The 21923-nt window shown below is 40.0% G+C and overlaps 1 protein-coding gene across 6 annotated transcripts in view; it reads right to left on the minus strand.

Annotated features, from left to right (window-relative positions):
• DOCK10 (dedicator of cytokinesis 10) overlaps nt 1-21923 on the minus strand; it is a 482217-nt gene that overhangs the window by 21750 nt on the left and 438544 nt on the right. For all 6 annotated transcript variants that reach the window (XM_082248984.1, XM_082248983.1, XM_082248985.1 and 3 more), the window contains 2 exons: nt 7871-8017; nt 2048-2258 (listed from right to left, as the gene is read on the minus strand). In XM_082248984.1, the coding sequence (XP_082105110.1) occupies nt 2048-2258; nt 7871-8017 (358 nt within the window). The remainder of the gene's footprint in view (nt 1-2047; nt 2259-7870; nt 8018-21923) is intronic.

Genomic DNA, 21923 nt, shown 5'->3' on the forward strand with positions numbered 1-21923 from the left:
AAGTCACCAATTCACTAAGCTATAGAAAAAATCCCTTGAAAACTGAGCAGCCTATTTACCTTTAGCAAATCAACCCCAATAAGTTCAATAAGAAGGTCTCTCCAAAAGAAAATCTTGGCTGTGCCCCCATGGAGTTTATCACCGCTAACAGGAAAAATAAACCCCCCTTTTGGTGGGTGGGGGAAACTGGGAACAAACGAGTAGAAATCCCACTGTGGGAGTCCCTAAGATACAGTGCATCTGGAAAGTATTCACAGCTCTTTACTTTTACCACATTTTGTTATGTTACAGCCTTATTCCAAAATTAATTAAATTCATTATTTTTCTCAAAATTCTGCAAACAATACCCCATAATGACAACGTAAAAGAAGTTTGTTTGAAATCTTTGCAAAAGAAATCCCATGTACATTGGTATCACAGCCTTTGCTCAAAAGGTTGTTGAAGCTCCTTTGGCACCAATTACAGCCTCAAGTCTATTTGAGTATGATGCTACAAGTTTGGCACACCTATTTTTGGGCAGTTTCTCCCATTCTTCTTTGCAAGAATGCTAAAGCTCCATCAGGTTGGATGGGAAGCATTGGTATACAGCCATTTTCAGATCTCTCCAGAGATGTTTAATCAGGTTCAAGTCTGGGCTCTGGCTGGGCCGCTCAAGGACATTCACAGAGTTGTCCCATAGCCACTCCTTTGTTTTCTTGGCTGCGTGCTTGGGGTCCTTCTCCTGTTGGAAGATGAACCTTCGCCCCCTTCTGAGGTCCAGAGTGCTCTGGGGCAGGATTTTATCAAGGTTGTCTTTGTACATTGCTGCATTCATCTTTCCCTTGATCCCGACTAGTCTCCCAATTCCTGCCCCTGAAAAACATCCCCACAGCATGATGCTGCCACCACCATACTTCACTTTAGGGATGGTATTGGCCAGGTGATGAGCAGTGCCTGATTTCCTCCAGACATGACGCTTCCCATTCAGGCCAAAGAGTTCAATCTTTGTTTCATCAGACCAGAGAATTTTGTTTCTCATGGCCTCAGAGTCCTTCAGGTGCCTTTTGGCAAACTCCAGGACTGTCATATGCCTTTTACTGTGCCTTTTACTGAGGAGTGGCTTCCATCAGGCCTGATTGGTGGAGTGCTACAGAGATGCTTGTTCTTCTGGAAGGTTCTCCTCTCTCCATAGAGAAACGCTGGAGCTCTGTCAGAGTGACAATGGGGTTCTTGGTCACCTCCCTGACTAAGACCCCCCCCCCAAACTCTCAGTTCTAGGAAGAGTCCTGGTGGTTCCAGACTTCATCTATTTATGGATGATAGAGGCCACTGTGCTTATTGCGACCTTTAATGCTGCAGAATTTTTTCTGTACCCTTCCCCAGATCTGTCTCAAAGGTCTAGAGATAATTCCTTGGACTTCATGGCTTGGTTTGTGCTCTGACATGCACTGTTAACTGTGGGACCTTATATAGACAGGTGTGTGCATTTCCAAATCATGTCCAATCAACTAAATTTACCACAGGTGGACTCCAATCAAGTTATAGAAATATCTCAAAGATGATCAGCGGAAACAGGTTGCACCTCAGCTCAATTTTGAGTGTCATGGCAAAGGCTGTGAATACTTATGTACATGGGATTGTTTGCTTTTTTATTTTTAATTAATATGTGCATACATTTCAAACAAACTTCTTTCACATTGTCATTATGGGGTATTGTTTGTAGAATTTTGAGGAAAATAAGGAATTTAATCTATTTTGGAATAAGGCTGTGACATAACAAAATGTGGAAAAAGTGAAGCGCTGTGAATACTTTTCGGATGCACTGTATATAGGAATCCCCTTGTTGATCCAACTTGCCAACATCTAATTAAAGCCAAAGTATTCATTTTGCTGGACTGATTCTTTTTATTTATTTTAGCTTGTGAGTGTAACATGTCAAGTTACTTGTGGCAAGAAAACTAGTCATACAGATTTAGGAAAAATAATTGCAAAATAGATGAGGGTTTGGGAGGACTTTGACTTTACATTTAGATTCTGTGAAAAAAGGCAAATGTTACTTATTACTTACTGGTAAGTACTGTGCGCCTCTTGCATTGCTCCTCCACTCCGCCATGTTTCTTCCCTGATAGCGTGAATGGAGTCTCAAACACAAACCGACTGATATTATGATGCCTCTCAAAATCTGTCTTCCTGTCTTCCAGCTCTTTCTCATCAAAGTAAGGTGTGACATATGTGACTTGAAAGTAAGCAAATTTAGGATCTAGATCTTTGGGATTAACCTAAAGGAAAAATTAAGTATAATCAGTTCCAACAATTACCTAAAGCTATGCTCTTGCTAATAAATACAATTCTACAGTTTTTCTAACTTTATTATTAAATAAAGCTGGTTGAACCTTATTTATCAATAAGTGGTGAAACCTCAATTCCAGACCCACTTCCTCCATCCCACAGTCATCTGCCCACATATGTATTTTTTGATAACTTTTTGTATGATTCCCTTATTTCCATATGTCTTCAAGCTGGTCACATGATGCATGGGACCATGTTCTTTTTGCCTTACCCGTAGTCCCAATGATGCAAAAAAATTTTGCTGATGTAATGCATCAGCATAAATACAAGCAACAATGTGCAGTGAGTGCAGGTAGCCAGGATGTACCCCTATGGGTGGATTCAAGACACCGTAGGCTCAAATGAAGTGGACTGAATGACAAAGGAGTAGACAATTTATCCATATGTAAATCATTTTATCAATATTAGTTTACTATTATCAAAGTAAATGGTAAAAACTAGGGTTTCACCAATACCATTTTTTTTAATAGCGAGTATGAGTATGGATACTTCTGGTCAAGTACTCGCCGATACCAAATACTGATATCTTTGCAGTGCGATTTGAGCCCATAAAAAAATGAATAGGCTCAAATCGCACTGCACAGAATTGAATGCGATTTGAACAGGAAAGCGGAGCAATTTCCCGCACCGCTCCTTTGTAAGCCCAGGCTGAAATCCTTATGAAAAGCCTGGGTTCACACAGGAGCAGTGCAGGAAACAGCATGTGATTTGGACAGGAATCACACCACATTTCTGTTCAAATTGCATGCGATTCTTGCAGAGCAGTTTGAGCCCATCCATTTTGTATGGGCTTAAATCACACCTCAAAGGAATCAGTTTTGGGTTTCAGAGCATTTCCAAAAAGCATTTAGTAAAAAATACTCAGGATCGGCACCGATACTGATACCAGTATCAGTATTGGTGCAACCATAGTAAAAATCTTGTTCCTCTGTTACGGGCAGCCAAATTTTCTCATTTCAATATTCAGGCTTTACTTCCTGCTTTGCAGTGCTACACAATAGTTATACTACTCTTGTTTCAAGTCCATTGGGTTGATTTACTAAAGGAGCTGAGAAAGTTCACTGAAAAATAGTGAATATTCACTTTAATTACCCGAATATGTGAAAAAGAAATATTCTTGTTTTTTTTTGGGTGCACATTCTCAATTCTAGCCCTAATAAGTCAGCCCAATTCATTGAAAACAACGCACTTCCTCTGTGGTTGATACCTTTTCTCAGCAGTTGTTCAAGTGTTATTGAACCTTCCATGTAAAAACCACATAGTATATTGCAGTAGACATCAGCACGTACATTGTTTGCTGAGTTGATTTTATTTAAAGTTTATCACTCAGTATTTCAGATGGTTATGCTGCCTTGCAGGGTTTAATGGATTCCAGGGACGTGCAGTCAGGGGAGGCAGAGCCTAACCTGCCATGAACATAAAAAAAAAAAAATGATTGAGCTTCAAGGGTCGTAGCTGGGTGACCTGGGGTAACAGAGACCCCAAATTTGAGGGAAGGTACCTGAAGTCCTACCACTCTACTGGTCAAAATTTGCACCTATGGTTCCGGAGATACGTCAGAAGCTATTTGCAGTAGACAGAGGATGAGCTTACAGTGCCTCTGATTTCTTGTCAGAGGCACTGAGCTCAATGGACAGCCTGGAGCCTTGAACCAATGGTAAAGCACCATTGGTCCAAGCTGTCCAAAAAAAAATCTGCACTGGAGGCTCTCCTCTCACTGCAGTGTCATTGAAGGGGGCATGTGTCCAGCCCAGCCCTCTTAAAGCGGAGTTCCACCCAGAAGTGGAACTTCCACTCATTTGCTTCCTTCCTCCCCCCCTCCGATGCCACATTTGGCACCTTTCAGGGGGGAGGGGGGAACGGGTACCTGTTTTTGACAGGTACCCTTCCCCACTTCCGGGAGATGGCGCCGCGTCGCTGTTCCTTTGGAAGTTTGGCCCTCTTCCTTCCCCCGCCGCCGAGCCAATCCGAATATGCAGTGCGCTTTGCGCATGCGCATTAGGGACCCGCCGGTGAAGCCACAAGGCTTCACTGCTGGGTTTCCTCACCGGCAATGGCGGATGGAAACATCGGCTGCGTTGCGGACATCGCTGGACTCCAGGACAGGTAAGTGTCCTAATATTAAAAGTCAGCAGCTACAGTATGTGACTTTTCATTTTTGGAGGGGGGGAGGGGAGGCTGGAACACCGCTTTAACTACAAGAAAAAAACATGTGTTTATGGGTATAAGGTTTACCCATAATCCCATGTTTTTCTCACACAGTTAAGAGGGAGAATCTGCTGTTGCTGAAAAGGTACTTTTTTAATCAAGCAAAATAATGCTATATGTAATAACATAATAATTTAATATTTTTTCTATTTACTGTGAAATAACTGATTTGAAATTATAACTTCAAACTTCAGTAATTTGTCCATTAAGCCATCTGCTTAAGTACAGTTTTTTAAATATAGTAAATTACCTTAAAAACAATATATTATAATTATTTGTATATTATTTACTTATGGTAATTAACCACTTGCCACCCAGGCCAATTCCGACACTTCTTTCCCACATGTAAAAATCATCTTTTTGTTTGCTAGAAAAAAAATGAGAACCCTCAAACATCATATATATATATATATTTTTTAGCAGACATCCCAGGGAATAAAATGGTGGTCGTTGCAACTTTTTATGTCAGACAGTATTTGCACAGCAATTTTTCAAACACATTTTTTAAAAAAATTAACGGTTTCATTAAGAAAAAAAAAAACACTAAAGTTAGCCCGCTTTTTTTGTATATTGTGAAAGATGATGATACGCTGAGTACATAGATACCTAACATGTCACTCTTTAAAATTGCGCACACTTGTGGAATAGCGCCAAACTTCAAGACCTATAAATGTCCATAGGCGAAGCTTTAACATTTTTTACAGGTTACATGTTTAGAGTTAGAGAGGAGGTCTAGTGCTAGAATTATTGCTCTCACTCTAACATTCACGGCGATAACTTACACGTGTTTTTTGGACACCGCCTAAATAACATATGCCTAAAATAAGTCCTGGTTGAATAAAAGTCCTAGTTGAAACAAGTGCTGGTTAAAAGTTTGAGAACTAATGAAGGTGCTGTATATAATCTATATAATCGGAGAATGGTTCAGTATCTATTATTTTATTTTATAGATTATATATGGCACTTATATTAGTTCTCACAGTTTACTAATTTAACCAACATAAGGACTTGTTTTAATAAAATCAGGACTGTTGGTAGCTAATATAGAGCACAGTTTAATTTATATTTTATTTCTGCATTCCGTAACATCCCTGTACTTGACCAGTGAAATCTCAGCATTTACAGGGCTGTTACAGAATGCAGAAATAAAAAATAAAAATTGGCTGTCCAATAGATTTCTTCCACCAGACGCTTATTTGTCTAGGGGAATCTGATTGACTGCCTGCGTCCTGACATGTGGGTTTTGAAACGTAAGCCAATTGGCTGAAGATGGAGATGGCATTTTTCATCTCACAGCGCTCGGGCTACGCTGTGGGGGTTTATTTACTAAATGGTGATGTGGGGGGTTATTCACTAAATGGTGATGTGGGGGCTTATTCAATAAATAATGTGGGGGTTGTGGTAAAAGTAAGACCCCAAAAGATTTGCGGTCAACTATAGCGCTTGCTTGGAATAAAACTAATAAAACTAATGGTGGGATTCAAATAAAGTGCTGGGTGTTATCAAATAATCAATAACAATAAACCATTAATTTCTACAATTTAAGGTAAATATGACAAAAGTAAAATGGACGACGGATAAGCAGTAAAATTATTAATGTTGAGGAAGGTGTTAAAAGTGAGTGCAAAAACAATCAAATATTTATGTCAAATCAATAATATCAAAGTACATAAAATATACAATAAATTACATCAATAGGTGCCTCAAGTGCAAATGTGCAGATAAAAAAATCCATATAAAAGTTCATAAGTGACTCAGGTGAGAATGCAAGTAAATATTGAGTGCCAATAAAAGGAAAAGTGCAGGGGCTCTGTGTTAAATCCTCCAATGATCCAAATGCTGGTACTTATGGTGTCAACGTGGGGGATAATAGGAGAATACACTCACCAGATGTTGTGGGTCCTATATACCATACGGTATTAAGACCTATAATCGCTTTATGGCCACCAGGGCCAGAGAGGACACTGCTGGGCTTTGTAGTACCGCAATGATCCGGAATCCCCTTCCTGGATAGCCTTGATCCGAAGGATCTGGTCAGGGTATGCAGGGTAAATAAAGCTCTAGATAGTGTAATACCATTAAAAATAGTCTTTAATAGGGTAAGTAGGTATACAGTACATAAAAAACGGAATTTCGCCAGCCAAAATGGTGCCCGTGAGTGGAGAGCGGTGAATGACGGCTTGCGTTCCACTCAGGCACCCGTGACGTAAGCAGCGTGTGTTCCACCTGACGCGCGTTTCCTCAGTGCATATGACGTCTTCACCTCTGATGCAAGGTTTGGCTGGCGAAATTCAGTTTTTCATGTACCTGAGTCACTTATGAACTTTTATATGGATTTTTTTATCTGCACATTTGCAATTGAGGCACCTATTGATGTAATTTATTGTATATTTTATGTACTTTGATATTATTGATTTGACATAATTATTTGATTGTTTTTGCACTCACTTTTAGCACCTTCCTCACCATTAATAATTTTACTGCTTATCCGTCGTCCATTTTACTTTTGTGATATTTACCTTAAATTTTAGAAATTAATGGCTTATTGTTATTGATTATTTGATAGCACCCAGCACTTTATTTGAAGCCCACCATTCGTTTTATTCCAAGCAAGCGCTATAGTTGGCCGCAAATCTTTTGGGGTCTTACTTTGACCACATTCCATTCCCTGTAGAAGCTGCACTTTTTATTCTAAAACCGACTTGTTGGGACACCCATAGGCGCGAGGGATATACACATAATTTTTTGTAGTATATAATCTTCCCCAATGTGGGGGTTGTATCTTGCTCTGATACTAGCCAGTGCCTCACTAGGCACTGACCTCACTGCACATCCCTGATGGATTCCCACCATTGCCACCGTTACAAGCAAGCTTCTATGTGGGAATACAGCCTAAGGATCCGATATACAGGTATTTCTGAAGCCCCAAACTGCAAGCCACTTCCTAGCTCCACCTTCTCTTGATTTGATTGAGAATGGCTCCTGAAACAATACTTCTTTACTGTACAGGTCAGGTGATCATGTGACAATACTTTGAAGTGTCCAGGGCATGCTCCCTTGAAGTTTGGAGATAAGGTGCTGGGAGACACAGGGCAGGTGGATTTTACAGCATCTAAATGTAAGCCACTGGGGACATAAACTGATTAAAGTCAAAGGGTCCTGAATAGATTGCTGCAAACAAAGATGAAGGTTTACCTCTACTTTAGGTGAGAGACACAGCAATTGCACTTATTCAGTTAGTTCTGGCTCTAGTGGCTGATCTATGAATCTTTCTCTTTAATACAATAGCAAATTGAGACAGGAGTCAAGGAGACGAGGCAAGGAACACACAAACCTTGTTGGAGTCCTGAATGATCTTTACGTTGTCAGCTCCAAACTTATCAGTATAGAGCTTGAGCAACCTTTGCGATATCTCCGACAACCCTGTTAATTTGGGTTCTTTATAAATGTACTCTTTTCCTTCTTCCTCTTCAAAGAAACCCTACAAAAGAGAGGATCGTTATGTAGAAGTATACTAAGAAATACTCAGGGATTCATTCCCCAAAGCCACACCATGAACTGTTAGTCACTTCAATGAGTTTATCACACACCCTACAGCAAGTACACATGTGCAAGCAAAGCCTTTGATGCATTAGAAATAGAATTATTAATGGATGATGAAAATTTATGTTAAAGCTGAATACAGGGAGAAGCTGTATCACTGAGATTCTCTAATAACAGTAATAATTGGCTACCAAGAACTTTTACATTAAATTAGGATCACATTTTCTTGAACATTTTCTGAGCACTTTGAATAGAGTACAGTCACCACTTTTGTTCCCCGAGGTATATTCCATCCAACACGAGCAACAAGCTAGTGATTAGATATGAATACAGACACTTTTGGCAAACCAAACTATGCTTCTACAAAGTATAAGATTTTTCCAGTTCCTAAATTACTAGGAATAATAGAGACAGATATAGAATCAAACATAATCACATAGACATGGAAGAATATTTAAAATGCCTATTCTTCTCAAACTGTTTAGTAAAATCCCAAAGAGATATAAAAAGCCAGTGGGAGGTGTTTGTCTATTGTAAGATACGCACTTTATACTTGCTACAATCTATGAATTTGTATATTAAAAAAAAAGAAAAAAAAAAGCCAATAGGTAATAAAAGTAATGAGAAGCACCCCAAAAACAAATTACTTATTTTTACTGAGGGAACCCTTTAAAAATCAACTCCAGTCCTGCTCCAATCAAAAAAGATGGCTTTTCAGCAGATTCCATAATAATTTTACTGATATGATGTTATATATTATATTACCAAAGGTAATATGATATATATAAGACACCTGCCTTAACACGCACATGAACTTTAATGGCATCCCAGTCTTAGTCCGTAGGGTTCAATACTGAGTTGGCCCACCCTTTGCAGCTATAACAGCTTCAACTCTTTTGGGAAGGCTGTCCACAAGGTTTAGGAGTGTGTCTATGGGAATGTTTGATCATTCTTCCAGAAGCGCATTTGTGAGGTCAGGCACTGATGTTGGACGAGAACACACTCATAAGCCTTGTGGACAGCCTTCCCAGAAGAGTTGAAGCTGTTATAGCTGCAAAGGGTGGGACAACTCAATATTAAACCCTAAGGACTAAGACTGGGATGCCATTAAAATTCATGTGTGTAAATGCACGCCTTTTTCAGTCCTTTTTTTCTTTTACAATAAAAGTAAATTCACAATTTTTGAATGCATGTGTGTATGATAAAAGCAGTACTTCTCAAGCACTCATTTACATGCGTGCAGAAAGCCATACACCATGAAAAACGAGTGTACTTCTCTGCCCGGGATTTACAGGTGTTTGCTTACAGTTGTCTTTAGCAATCAATGACAAGCGATTGCTGTATACTGGTAACTGCACATCTGAGCATTTAGTTGTGTACAGCTATGGATATGTGCCCCTGGATGCAGACAGCTTGCATCCAGATACCATTCCAGGGTGCAAAGATACACTCTTTTCACTGTGTACAACTTTCTACATCTATGTGAAAGAGCCCTAATATTTTTAATGCACATCCAATGCGTTCCCTGGCAGCTTGTTGGCAGGAAAGAGAAATTATTAAAGTGTATCTAAAGAATAATGTCATATATTGCAGATTACCAGTCCTTATATACAATGGCTACATTCATTTTTCAGGCTTTTTCCATTATTTTCACCTGGTGATCCTGCAGGTAAAACAATACCTGTGCTACAATGACAACACCCACTTACTCCATTGCATCTATGGAGGAGCAGAATTACCACTCTTTGAGAAACAGTAATTTAGGACTGTTAAATATACCACTGAAAGTGGTTTGGTTTAACTGTTTGATGAGTGCACACACAAATAACTGGTGATCCTGCCAGAAATCTTGTGAGCTGATATTTTCTACTTTAAATGAAATGTTTAACAGAGCAAAAAGTAGCAAATATGAAACATTTATTGCTAGTGATTATGTACACTAACATTCTCTTTGCATTGGGGCAATAGTGAACATAACACTTACACTGTGGAAATGCAAATATTTTTCTATACAGCAGGTATGGAGCCCAAGCTTACAGAAAGAAAACACTTTAAGGAGAAATCCAGATGTTAAGCTTTATGCATTCCCATTTCAGAATACAACCACCAATGTTTAAAGATTGCAGCAGTCCTCTTTCTCAAGGTATACAGAAGGGAGTGCCAGACCAAAACTAGATGAAAGAGTCCATGATAATGTATTTTTCGGTAAAAAAATTGTTTCTAAAAACAGCCTACGCATTTCGGGGGCAACACCTCTCCCTATTTATCAGGGCTCAACACAAGATAACACTTGGATGGACTCAGAGGCACACCAGACCAAATGCAGATGAAAGAGTTGGAGATAAATAACATTTTCCTGGTACAGAAAGTCATAAATACAGCCAACATATTTCAGGGGAAACATCACTTCCCCTTCATTAGGGCTCAACACAGGATAATACTTGGATGGATTGGGAAAACAGTGACTTCATATATCTTAATTATAACCAGTATTGAACCCTCCACGTGAGGTATGAACTCCATGTGGAGAGTTTAATATTGGTTCTAATTTAGATCTGTAAAGTCACTGTTTTCACAATCCATCCAAGTATTATCCATGTAGAGCCCTGATGAAGGAGAAGTGATGTTGCTCCTGAAATATGTTGGCTTGTTTATGACTTTTTTTTACCACCAAAACTCAAATTATCTATAACTCTTTCATCTGCTTTTGGTCTGGTGTGCCTATCTGTATTTGTATGGTTTGAGTTACTGTTGGGTATCCATTGAAAAAAAGCCTTGCCTGGCCTCATCTTTCCTTCATCTGACTATACATGCAAGTCTGAAAATTCCCAATGCCTCTTTAAGTATGTTGTTCTGGACTCCCTCAAAGTGACAATCAGAAAGCATGTTTGCTTGCCACCTTGAGAAAGAGGGCTGCTGTACACTTGAAAATTGGTGGTTATATTCTGAAACTGAACTTTAGTAAAGTTAAAAAGAGAAGTCTGGGATTAAAAAAGAAAACATACATTTATACTCACCTAGTGGTTGCAGCATTGATCCAATGCTGCATCTGTCCTCCCCCAGCTCTGCAGTGAGAAATGAGCGTTCAAACCCGCTGATTGCTGAATTCTCCCCCTCTGCTCTGAGCAGAGAGCTGGGACCGTCAGTCTCCGGCTCTCTGCTCTCCCCTTCAGCACTCACTGGAGTGCTGGGCTGTGGAGGGGCGGGAGGGGCTGGCTCAGGCTCTCAGTGGATCGCTAAAAGCCTGGGCACCTGGGTGGAGCCTGACCAGGGGTCAAGTCCTGGGAAAAAAAAGTGTGGGAACTCACCCAATATTTCCCCCACCTCAAAAATAAAAAAGTGTGTGAGAGTGTATATATATATATATATATATATATATATATATATGTATATATATATATATATATATATATATATATATAAAGTATCTCACAAAAGTGAGTACACCCCTCACATTTTTGTAAATATTTTATTGTATCTTTTCATGTGACAACACTAAAGAAATGACACATTGCTACAAAGTAAAGTAGTGAGTGTACAGCTTGTTAACAGTGTAAATTTGCTGTCCCATCAAAATAACTCAACACACTTGTCTTTGTACTCCTCACCTGGTTGCTGCCCCACACACTTGACACCATCTGAAATATCGAATAAGTTTATCTTGGTCTCATCAAACCATAGGACATGGTTCTAGTAATCCATGTCCTTAGTCTGCTTGTCTTCAGTAAACTGTTTGCTGTTTACTGCTGCAATTTGATGCAGTGTGCAGCGTATGATCTGACCACTGACAGACTGTCCCCACAACCCTTCAACCTCTGCAGCAATGCTGGTAGCACTCATACATCTATTTCCCAAAAACAACCTCTGGATATGACCCTGAGCACGTGCACTCAACTTCTTTGGTCGACCACAACGAGGCCTGTTCTGAGTGCAGTCTGTCCTGTTAAACTGCTGTATGGTCTTGGCCACCGTGCTGCAGCTTAGTTTCAGGATCTTGGCAATCTACTTATAGCCTAGGCCATCTTTATGTAGAGCAACAATTCATTTTTTCAGATCCTCAGAGAGTTCTTTGCCATGAGGTGCCATGTTGAACTTCCAGCGACCAGTATGAGAGAGTGATAACACCAAATTTAACACACCTGCTCCTCATTCACACCTGAGACCTTGTAACACTAACGAGTCCCATGACACCGGGGAGGGAAAATGGCTAATTGGGCCCAATTTGGACAAAATGAAAATCACCTAGGGGTGTACTTACTTTTGTTGCCACCGGTTTAGACATTAATGGCTGTGTGTTGAGTTATTTTGAGGGGACAGCAAATTTACACTGTTATAAAACCTGTACACTCACTACTTTACATTGTAGCAAAGTGTCATTTATTCAGCGTTGTCTCATGAAAAGATGTAATAAAATATTACATCACTTTTGTACTCACTTTTGTGAGATACTGTATATATATATATATATATATATATATATATAAAAATACATACTCCTTTTTTAACCACTTTACCACTGGAGGATTTTCCTGCTTAACGTCCAGGCCACATTTTGCAACTTGGCACTGCAGCGACTTTAACTAACAATTGCGCGGTCATGCAACCCTGTAACCAAACGAAATTTACGTCCTTTTTTTCCTACAAACAGAGATTTATTTTGGTGGTATTTGATCACCTCTGCTCTTTTTATTTTTTGCAATATTAATAAAAAAAGAGCGAAAATTTTGCGAAAAAATGGACATTTTCTACTTTTACAGTTAAAAATATCCAATATATTCAATTTTTGCCATATATTTAGGCCAAAATTTATTTCTTTTGGTGGTATTTGATCACCTGTGCGATTTTTAATTTTTGAAAAAAAGAGCGACAATTTAAAAAAAAAAAACAATATTTTTTACATTCTGATATATAACATTCCCCAAAAATTTTTTATAAATCAAAATTTTTTAACATTTTAGGCCAATTTGTTTTCTGCTACATATTTTTGGTAAAAAAAATCACAATAAGCATATTTTGATTGGTTTGCGCAAAAGTTATTGCGTTTACTAACTACGGGAAAGATTTGTCATTTTTATTGTTTATTTTTTTTTACTAGTAATGGCGGCGATCTGCGATTTTTTTTGCGGGACTTCGACATTGCAGCGGTCAGAACGGACCCCCTGACTGACATTTTTGACACTTTTGGGGGTACCAGTGACTGGCAGGGAAGGGGTTAACACTGTTGGTGATCAAGGGGTTAAATGTATCCCTCATGCTTACTGATGTGTGTGGGGGGAGGGGATTGTGTGACACAGACACAGATCGCAGGTTCAGCTAAGCTGAATCCTGTAATCTGTCACTGTCTGTCACATAGGGGATCCGCCCGCTTTGTTTACACAAGCCGGCGGATGTCCTCACTCAATCCCTGACGATCAGGGAAGAGCTCCCCTGGCCCGACTCCCGCTGAAGAAAGAAGGAAGGAAAGAGGGATGAAGGGAAGGAGAGAAAGAGAAAATAACAGGGATGTAAACAGAGAGAAAGAAAGATGGATGAAGGGAGAGAGAGGGATGGATGGGGAGAGAAAGAAAGAAGGATGAAGAGAGAAAAAAAGAGGGATGGGGAAAGAGAAAGAAAGAAAGAAAGAAAGAAAGAAAGAAAGAAAGAAAGAAAGAAAGAAAGAAAGAAAGAAAGAAAGAAAGAAAGAAAGAAAGAAAGAAAGAAAGAAAGAAAGAAAGAAAGAAAGAAGAAAGAAAGAAAGAAAGAAAGAAAGAAAGAAAGAAAGAAAGAAAGAAAGAAAGAGGGAGACAGAAGGACCGAGAAAGAAGAAGAAAGAAAGTGGGATGGAAAGAAAGAAATAGGGAGACAGAAGGATCGAGAAAGAAGAAGAAAGAAAGAGGGATGGAGGGAGAAAAAAAAGAAAGAAAGAAAGAAAGAAAGAAAGAAAGAAAGAAAGAAAGAAAGAAAGAAAGAAAGAAAGAAAGAAAGAAAGAAAGAAAGAAAGAAAGAAAGAGGGATTAAGGGAGGGAGAGAAAGAGAAAATAACAGGGATGGAAAGAGAGAGAAAGAAAGAGGGATGAAGGGAGAGAGAAAGAGAAAAAAGGGATGGATGGCGAGAGGGAGATAAAGAAGGGATAAAGAAAGAAAGAAAGAAAGAAAGAAAGAAAGAAAGAAAGAAAGAAAGAAAGAAAGAAAGAAAGAAAGAAAGAAAGAAAGAAAGAAAGAAAGAAAGAGGGATTAAGGGAGGGAGAGAAAGAGAAAATAACAGGGATGGAAAGAGAGAGAAAGAAAGAGGGATGAAGGGAGAGAGAAAGAGAAAAAAAGGGATGGATGGCGAGAGGGAGATAAAGAAGGGATGGAGAAAGAAAGAAAGAAAGAAAGAAAGAAAGAAAGAAAGAAAAAAGAAAGAAAGAAAGAAAGAAAGAAAGAAAGAAAGAAAGAAAGAAAGAAAGAAAGAAAGAAAGAAAGAAAGAAAGAAAGAGGGAGGGAGGGAGAGAGAAAGAAAGAAAGAGAGAGAGGAAGAGGGATGGAGGGATAGAGAAATGTAGGGAGAGAGAAAGAGGGATGGAGGCAGAGTCTAGACTCTAGACTTAGCAATTAGGTAGCTGACTCCCAGCCAGCTTACTATGTGGGTGGGCTGGGATGAAACCTTTGTGGGCTCAGAGTTTAGGAGCAACTAGAATGCAAAGCCTGCCTGCAGCGCGGGCCTTATGCAACCAGGCTTTTGCAAAAATTGTCTGTCCCTCGGCCCAATCCGCCCCTGCCAGTCCTGCAGGATGTGGCTGCTAATGGGAATGGTGTTCCTGCTGTGGAAAAAGTACAGGAACGCTGTTCCTATGCATTCCTGCAGGAATCGAGCCCTGATCCTGACCATATGGTGGGGATCTTTCCTGAGCTTGGACTGCCATTTTCACACTATTGGGTGAAAATGGGTCAAAGGAACACAGAAGGAACTGTGATCCACAGCAGAAGTATGGCTGAAAAGCTTTAACCATATTTCTCCATTAACATCTGGATGTCCCTTTGAAGTGCTGTCTTTTCTGAGACTAGATTTACAAGTGGCTATACGCTTACTCTCAAATGGAGGTTTCTAGAAGTCTGTTTATTTATCTTGAGCAGACATACCAGCTTTGACTATGTTATTTTTTATCGCAACAATCTAAATACATTTTGGGTTCAGCCAAAAGATACTTCAAGAACCCATTTGGCATAACATCCTTATGCCAATTGAATGTATAAATATTTGCCAAACATTAGAATGAATAATTAAAATATAATTCACATTTTATGACTAATGTTTTGCCCATCATGATTTTAGCAACTGACAGAGTTTTATCTATTCTGACTTTTATATTGTGGCCAGCAGCTATCTACATATTCATGTATACTCCATATTAGCTACACTTCTAGTGTATGGCCTTTATTGTACATTTCCACTGATGAATAGTAGTGAAAATGTGCCACATTCGGTTTTGCATTCCTAAAAATGATTAACAAATAAACAGCCAGATGCTAATAAACAATGCACTAGAAAAAGAAAATGTTTTGTGAGAGTATTACCAATGCACTTTATGCTCAGAAATCATTATAAAGCCAGGACAAGTGCTGCTATATCATTCAATATCCATGATAACACACCAATCGCTTTACTGAATGTGTGCATTAGAAATGCTTTAAACAGCTGTAACATAAACAATCTATAGAGGTAAAAGCAGGCTTCTAGATTGGGCAATAGAGCCATCTTGTGGCAAAGCATTGTGTGTTCACTTTTGGAGGAAAAAAAATAATGTTAAAGGAGGATTTTCACCCTGAAAAAAATTAAAATTCAGCAACTACAAATACTGTAGCTGCTGACTTTAATTAAAAAGAAACCTACATGTTGAGAAATCCACAGTTTTCCTAACCGGGGCTGGTTTTTCGCTGGTCTTCAGGTCACTAGCACTGTGGGAAGCTGGAGGACCTAATTATTATTCCTTGGGGTAGCACTATACAATCAGGTCACCAATCAATGTGGGAATAGAATATTCACGGCCAGAGATTACTTTATGGAAATATTTTAGTCAGATTCAACTGGACTTGTTCTTCAATGTTGAAGACATATGATAGTTTATCCAAGCCACTTTTTCAGTTGTAATGATTGTCAGGAATAGACCCCAGAATTATATCTACACAGGTAGCAAAGACACCTTTATCCAATTACTATGGAAGAGCTGATGTTATTGTCCAAGAACAGGATGGGAGATGTGAAATTGTGAAATCACCCTATTCTAGTTACATAATCCCATTCTTGGTATCAGGAAGGCTTCATAGGTAGTGTTGAGCGAACACGGACTGTATTATTCGGGTCCGTACCGGATAATTGGATTTTTGTTACCCGGACACGGACCCGAAAACTTTACTGTATGTTCGGGTTTAAAATCCGTGTTCGCTAATTTTATTTCCTGTATGTAATGGCGCGGTTTTAATGGCGGGCTTTCAACAGCCAATCAACAAGTGTTTAACTGGTGTGCCATAGAAGCCATCACAGCCATGCCTACTAATGGAAGCATGTGACCCAGGTCTTTATAAGCTTGAGACAGAGTGCGTCAGTCTGCTGTAGTGTAGGGAGAGAGCACACACAACGGTGCTGGCTGCTGCTGATTAGGGACAGACAGGGAAAAAAAACATTGTGCCTGAAAAGAATGCAGGGACAGGTCGGAGTGTAGGCAGGGAAAGATATTTGAGCATTTTAGGGACAGGCTGGAGAGAGTAGGCAGGGAGAGATTAGGAGACACAGGACAGAACAATTGTCCGTTAGCGATCTACATCGATTTTGCTGTGTGGGGGGTGGTGCAGTGAACAATCTTTTTGCCCTCACTTGAGCCCACTGAGGAGGAGGAGGGAGAAAAAAAAATATTTTTATCAGTCTGTTGTGTGCAGCGTTCAGCTATATTTTACTACAGATTGCTGTTCTAATCTGCTATTTAAAAATTACAAATTTAAAGGGGAATTTTTTTTTAAGAGAACTTGCCATGCTCTTAACTACATTTTGCTGCCATTTGCAGAATGTGCAAAATACTTTCTTTTCCCTCCCCCCAGCATGTGATTTTTCAATGTGGATCTGGTCACATATACGCCCTTTAATTTTTAACTCTGGTAAGAACCCAGTCCATAATTGGTGGTGGGATATCTAGCACATCCAGTTGTCTTGGGACCATCACTTGGAACATCACCTATTGTGTTTGGTTTTGATCACAGACACTTTTTTTGGACTTTGCACTTTTTGCACAGTTGGACTTATTTATAGTTTGACATGTTTTTGGCTCACATGCATCCGGGATATTAGTTACCTGACTATATTGTCACTCACTTTGCTGTGTTTCTGCACTGTGGTTATAGCATCCTATTGAGGAGATATACCCTTTATGCAGCATTACACACACCTATTGGTTTTTGATTTACCCTTTGTCATTTGTTCGATTTTAGTAGAACTTTTGTACATTTGTTTAGCGCACCTGCTTTTTTTTACTTAATTTCAATATTCCTTTTTTTGGATCTAAGGTCGCAGCTTCACATATCACCTTATTTTTCTCAGCGCACTTTTCACACTTTACACATTTCATACGGTAGTTCTATAAAAAATGGATGTCCCCATGATGCCTTCTGAAGTAAACTGATTCCATAAGTTTAACCTCCCTGGCGGTGATCCCGAGCGTGACTCGGGGTTAATTTTTTCTATCAGGAGCGGTAACCCTGAGTCACGCTCGGGGTAGTATTGCAGAGTGCCAGCGGAGCCCCATTAGCTCCCCGAGTAATGCACTTACCTTGTCCCGGCGATCCAGCGATGTCCTTCGCTCCGATCGCCGGGTAGTAGGGAGGAATCGAGCAACTATAGACCAGTGAGTCTGACATCAATAGTATGCAAATTAATGGAAACCCTATTAAAGGATAGGATTGTGGAACATCTTAAATCCCATGGATTGCAAGATGAAAAACAACATGGGTTTACTTCAGGGAGATCATGTCAAACAAATCTTATAGATTTTTTTGACTGGGTGACTAAAATAATAGACGGTGGAGGTGCAGTAGACATTGCATATCTAGATTTTAGTAAGGCTTTTGACACTGTCCCACATAGAAGACTTATCAATAAACTGCAGTCATTGAGCATGGACTCCCTTATTGTGGAGTGGATTAGGCAGTGGCTGAGTGACAGACAACAGAGGGTTGTAGTCAATGGAGAACATTCAGAACAAGCTCAGGTTACCAGTGGGGTACCTCAGGGATCTGTACTGGGACCAATTTTGTTTAATATCTTCATAAGTGATATTACAAAAGGCCTCTATGGTAAGGTTTGTCTTTTTGCTGATGACACAAAGATATGTAACAGGGTTGATGTTCCTGGAGGGAAACGCCAAATGGAAAAGGATTTAGGAAAACTAGAAGAATGGTCAGAACTCTGGCAACTGAAATTTAATGTGGATAAGTGCAAGATAATGCACCTGGGGCGAAAAAACCCAAGGGCAGAATATAGAATATTTGACACAGTCCTGACCTCAGTATCTGAGGAAAGGGATTTAGGAGTAATTATTTCAGAAGACTTAAAGGTGGGAAGACAATGTAATAGAGCAGCACGAAATGCCAGCAGAATGCTTGGATGTATAGGGAGAGGTATAAGCAGTAGAAAGAGAGAAGTGCTTATGCCGCTGTACAGAACACTGGTGAGACCTCACTTGGAGTATTGTGCGCAGTACTGGAGGCCATATCTCCAGAAGGATATAGATACTCTAGAGAGAGTTCAGAGAAGAGCTACTAAACTAGTACATGGATTGCAGGAAAAAACTTACCAGGAAAGGTTAAAGGACCTTAACATGTATAGCTTGGAAGAAAGAAGAGACAGAGGGGATATGATAGAAACTTTTAAATACATAAAGGGAATCAACTCGGTAAAGGAGGAGAGCATATTCAAAAGAAGAAAAACTACCACAAGAGGACACCGTTTTAAATTAGAGGGGCAAAGGTTTAAAAGTAATATGAGGAAGTATTACTTTACTGAGAGAGTAGTGGATGCATGGAATAACCTTCCTGCAGAAGTGGTAGCTGCAAATACAGTGAAGGAGTTTAAGCATGCATGGGATAGGCATAAGGCTATCCTTCATATAAGATAGGGCCAGGGACTATTCATAAGGATTCAGATATATTGGGCAGACTAGATGGGCCAAATGGTTCTTATCTGCCGACACATTCTATGTTTCTATGTTTCTATGTTTCTATGACCGGCGTCTGACTTCCTGGTTCCGTTCCCTGCGAGCAGAGGCGGCGCACGGGAGCGGAACTGGGCGGGAAATTTGAAAAGTGAAACTAAATAAAAGAGGTGATACACTGTAATCTGAGAGGATTACACTGTATCACCACAGATTACCACACATCTGACAGTACAGTGCCCCGTCTTACATTATAGTTGTGATTTGTGCCCAAAAAAAAAAATATATTATGGCATCAAAAAAGCGCCAGTCTAAAGCGCTTTTGGACCAGCTGAGTGACAGCGGCAGCGAAAGCGACCCGGAGGTGCTCACGGAAGTGAGCGATAGCGAGTCATGCGGTGATTTGTCGTCTGACACTGACACGGATCTGGCAAGTGACAACGGCGATGACCCTGCACCTGACCTGAGAGATGTGCGCACTTGGTGCGCTATTGATTGCGATGCGGACCAGGTAGCGCCCCCAAGATTCCCGTTCACCGGATCACCTGGGATGAAGGTAGATGTCGAGCGTGACAATCCTCTGGCCTACCTGCAATTATTCCTCACTGAGGAGGTAATTGAAAAAATTGTCACGGAGACGAATCGCTACCAAGAGCAGCAATCCGCTACGCTGCATGCCAGGCTTTCCCCGAAGCAGAAAGTGGGAACCGGTGACGAAAGAGGACATGTGGCTGTTTCTGGGACTCCTCTTTCTTCAGGGGTTGGTGGGGAAACCGTTCCAAAAATGGTACTGGACCACCAACAGGTTACTAGCCACTCCGTTCTTTGGCACCGTGATGTCTGAGTATCGCTTCTCCCTGATTATGAAGTATTTCCACTTCACGAACAATGAGGAGTTTGATGAGGCCACGCATCCTGTGCCCAAACTGAAAAAAATCTGGGAGGTATGGCAAATTATTGTGGCCAATTTCCAGCGGACCTACGTGCCAGAAAGGGACGTCAACGTGGATGAGAGTTTGATGGCCTACAAGGGTCGCCTAAGCTGGATTCAGTACATCGCATCCAAAAGAGCGCGGTTTGGCATCAAATCATATATGCTCTGCGAGTCATCCACGGGGTACATATGGAATTCGGTAATTTACACCGGCAAAGGCACTAAATTCAACCCCAGGTGCAGCGGCTATGGGATGGCCACATCATCCGTCCTTACACTTCTGGAGCCATTGCTGAACCAGGGATATTGTGTGACCACGGACAACTTCTATACGTCCCTGGAACTATATGATGTTTTGCTACAAAATAGAACCGACGCATATGGTACCGTTAGGCCTAACCGACGAGACATGCCATCTTTTTTTGCCCAAAAAAAACTAAAAACCGGAGAAATGGTTGCCTGGCAGAAGGGTAAGATGATGGCAATGAGATGGCGAGACAAGAAGGGAGCACTGTGCACAATACCTCCACTGCCACGGTCCACACAAAATGTGGGACAGATGTGCTGAAACCACAGGTCGTGATTGACTATAACAAAACAATGGGAGGTGTCGACAGAGCCGATCAGGCCATGACCTTCTATCCCGCTATGCGAAAACAGCAAAAAAAATACTATAAAAAAATATTCAGACACCTTCTGGAACAATGTCTATGGAACGCTTACATCCTGCACAAAGCCAACAGTGACAAGCCTGTTGCTCATTCCGAGTTTGTCTGGAAGGTGGCTGAGCAGATTTTTGTAAAGTACCAGACACCATCAGGAGTTGAAAATAGACCTGGACGTCGCGCTGTTGACGTGGTCAACCCAGAGCGTCTGACCTGCCGTCACTTTGCAGACTATATCCCGCCAACTACAAAAAAAAGGCAGCACCGACCAGGATGTGTGTTGTTTGCTGCTCGAAACGCGATAGAAATGGAAAGAAAGTCCGAAAGGAAACTAGGTTCCTATGTCCTGACTGTGACGTTGGACTTTGTGTAGTTCCTTGTTTCAAAATTTATCACACGCAGCATGTGTATTGAATTTTCTTTCTTTGACAAATTTCCTTATTTACTACATTATTGAATAAAATTACATTATTTATGAGATTATAATTCATGATTTTGTGTTTCAAAATTTATCACATCTGGGATGTCTACTAGAGTCTTGTTTTGGTCAGGTTTAAGTCAGTAATTACTAAGAATTGTAGGCCTATAATACATAACGCCAAATTTCCATGAAAATAATTGTACCGCTTTTGGTATAAACTTCCAGACATAATCATACCGCCAGGGAGGTTAATAAGGTGGTATGGTATATAAAGCTCATTTTAAACTACACCAGAGCATTCCTGATTATTCTGACATAATATAGCTGATCTAGTTTAATTCATCTGATACATTAATTGTTTAGCACAGTAATACTAAATGGTCTTGGTCTTGGTAAAAAAGAACTGGGTATTTACTGGGCCTTTATTTCAGAATGAAGAGTTTTTATTAACCAATAATTTATTATTACTAATGTTTTTGCCCTTGGCTCATTACATTTTAGTATACATAATTATATTCCAATGATTACACAAGAACTGTTTAACGAATTTAAGTTGGAATACTATTTCCAAATGAACATCACTTCTATTAAATGCAATGATGTACATTGTGCTACCTATGTGGATATGGATAGCTGGGTTTTTTCCTACCACCCATCAGAACTGA

Source organism: Pelophylax lessonae, assembly GCF_965119305.1.
Source record: "Pelophylax lessonae genome assembly, chromosome: 3".
NCBI classification, from domain to species: domain Eukaryota; kingdom Metazoa; phylum Chordata; class Amphibia; order Anura; family Ranidae; genus Pelophylax; species Pelophylax lessonae.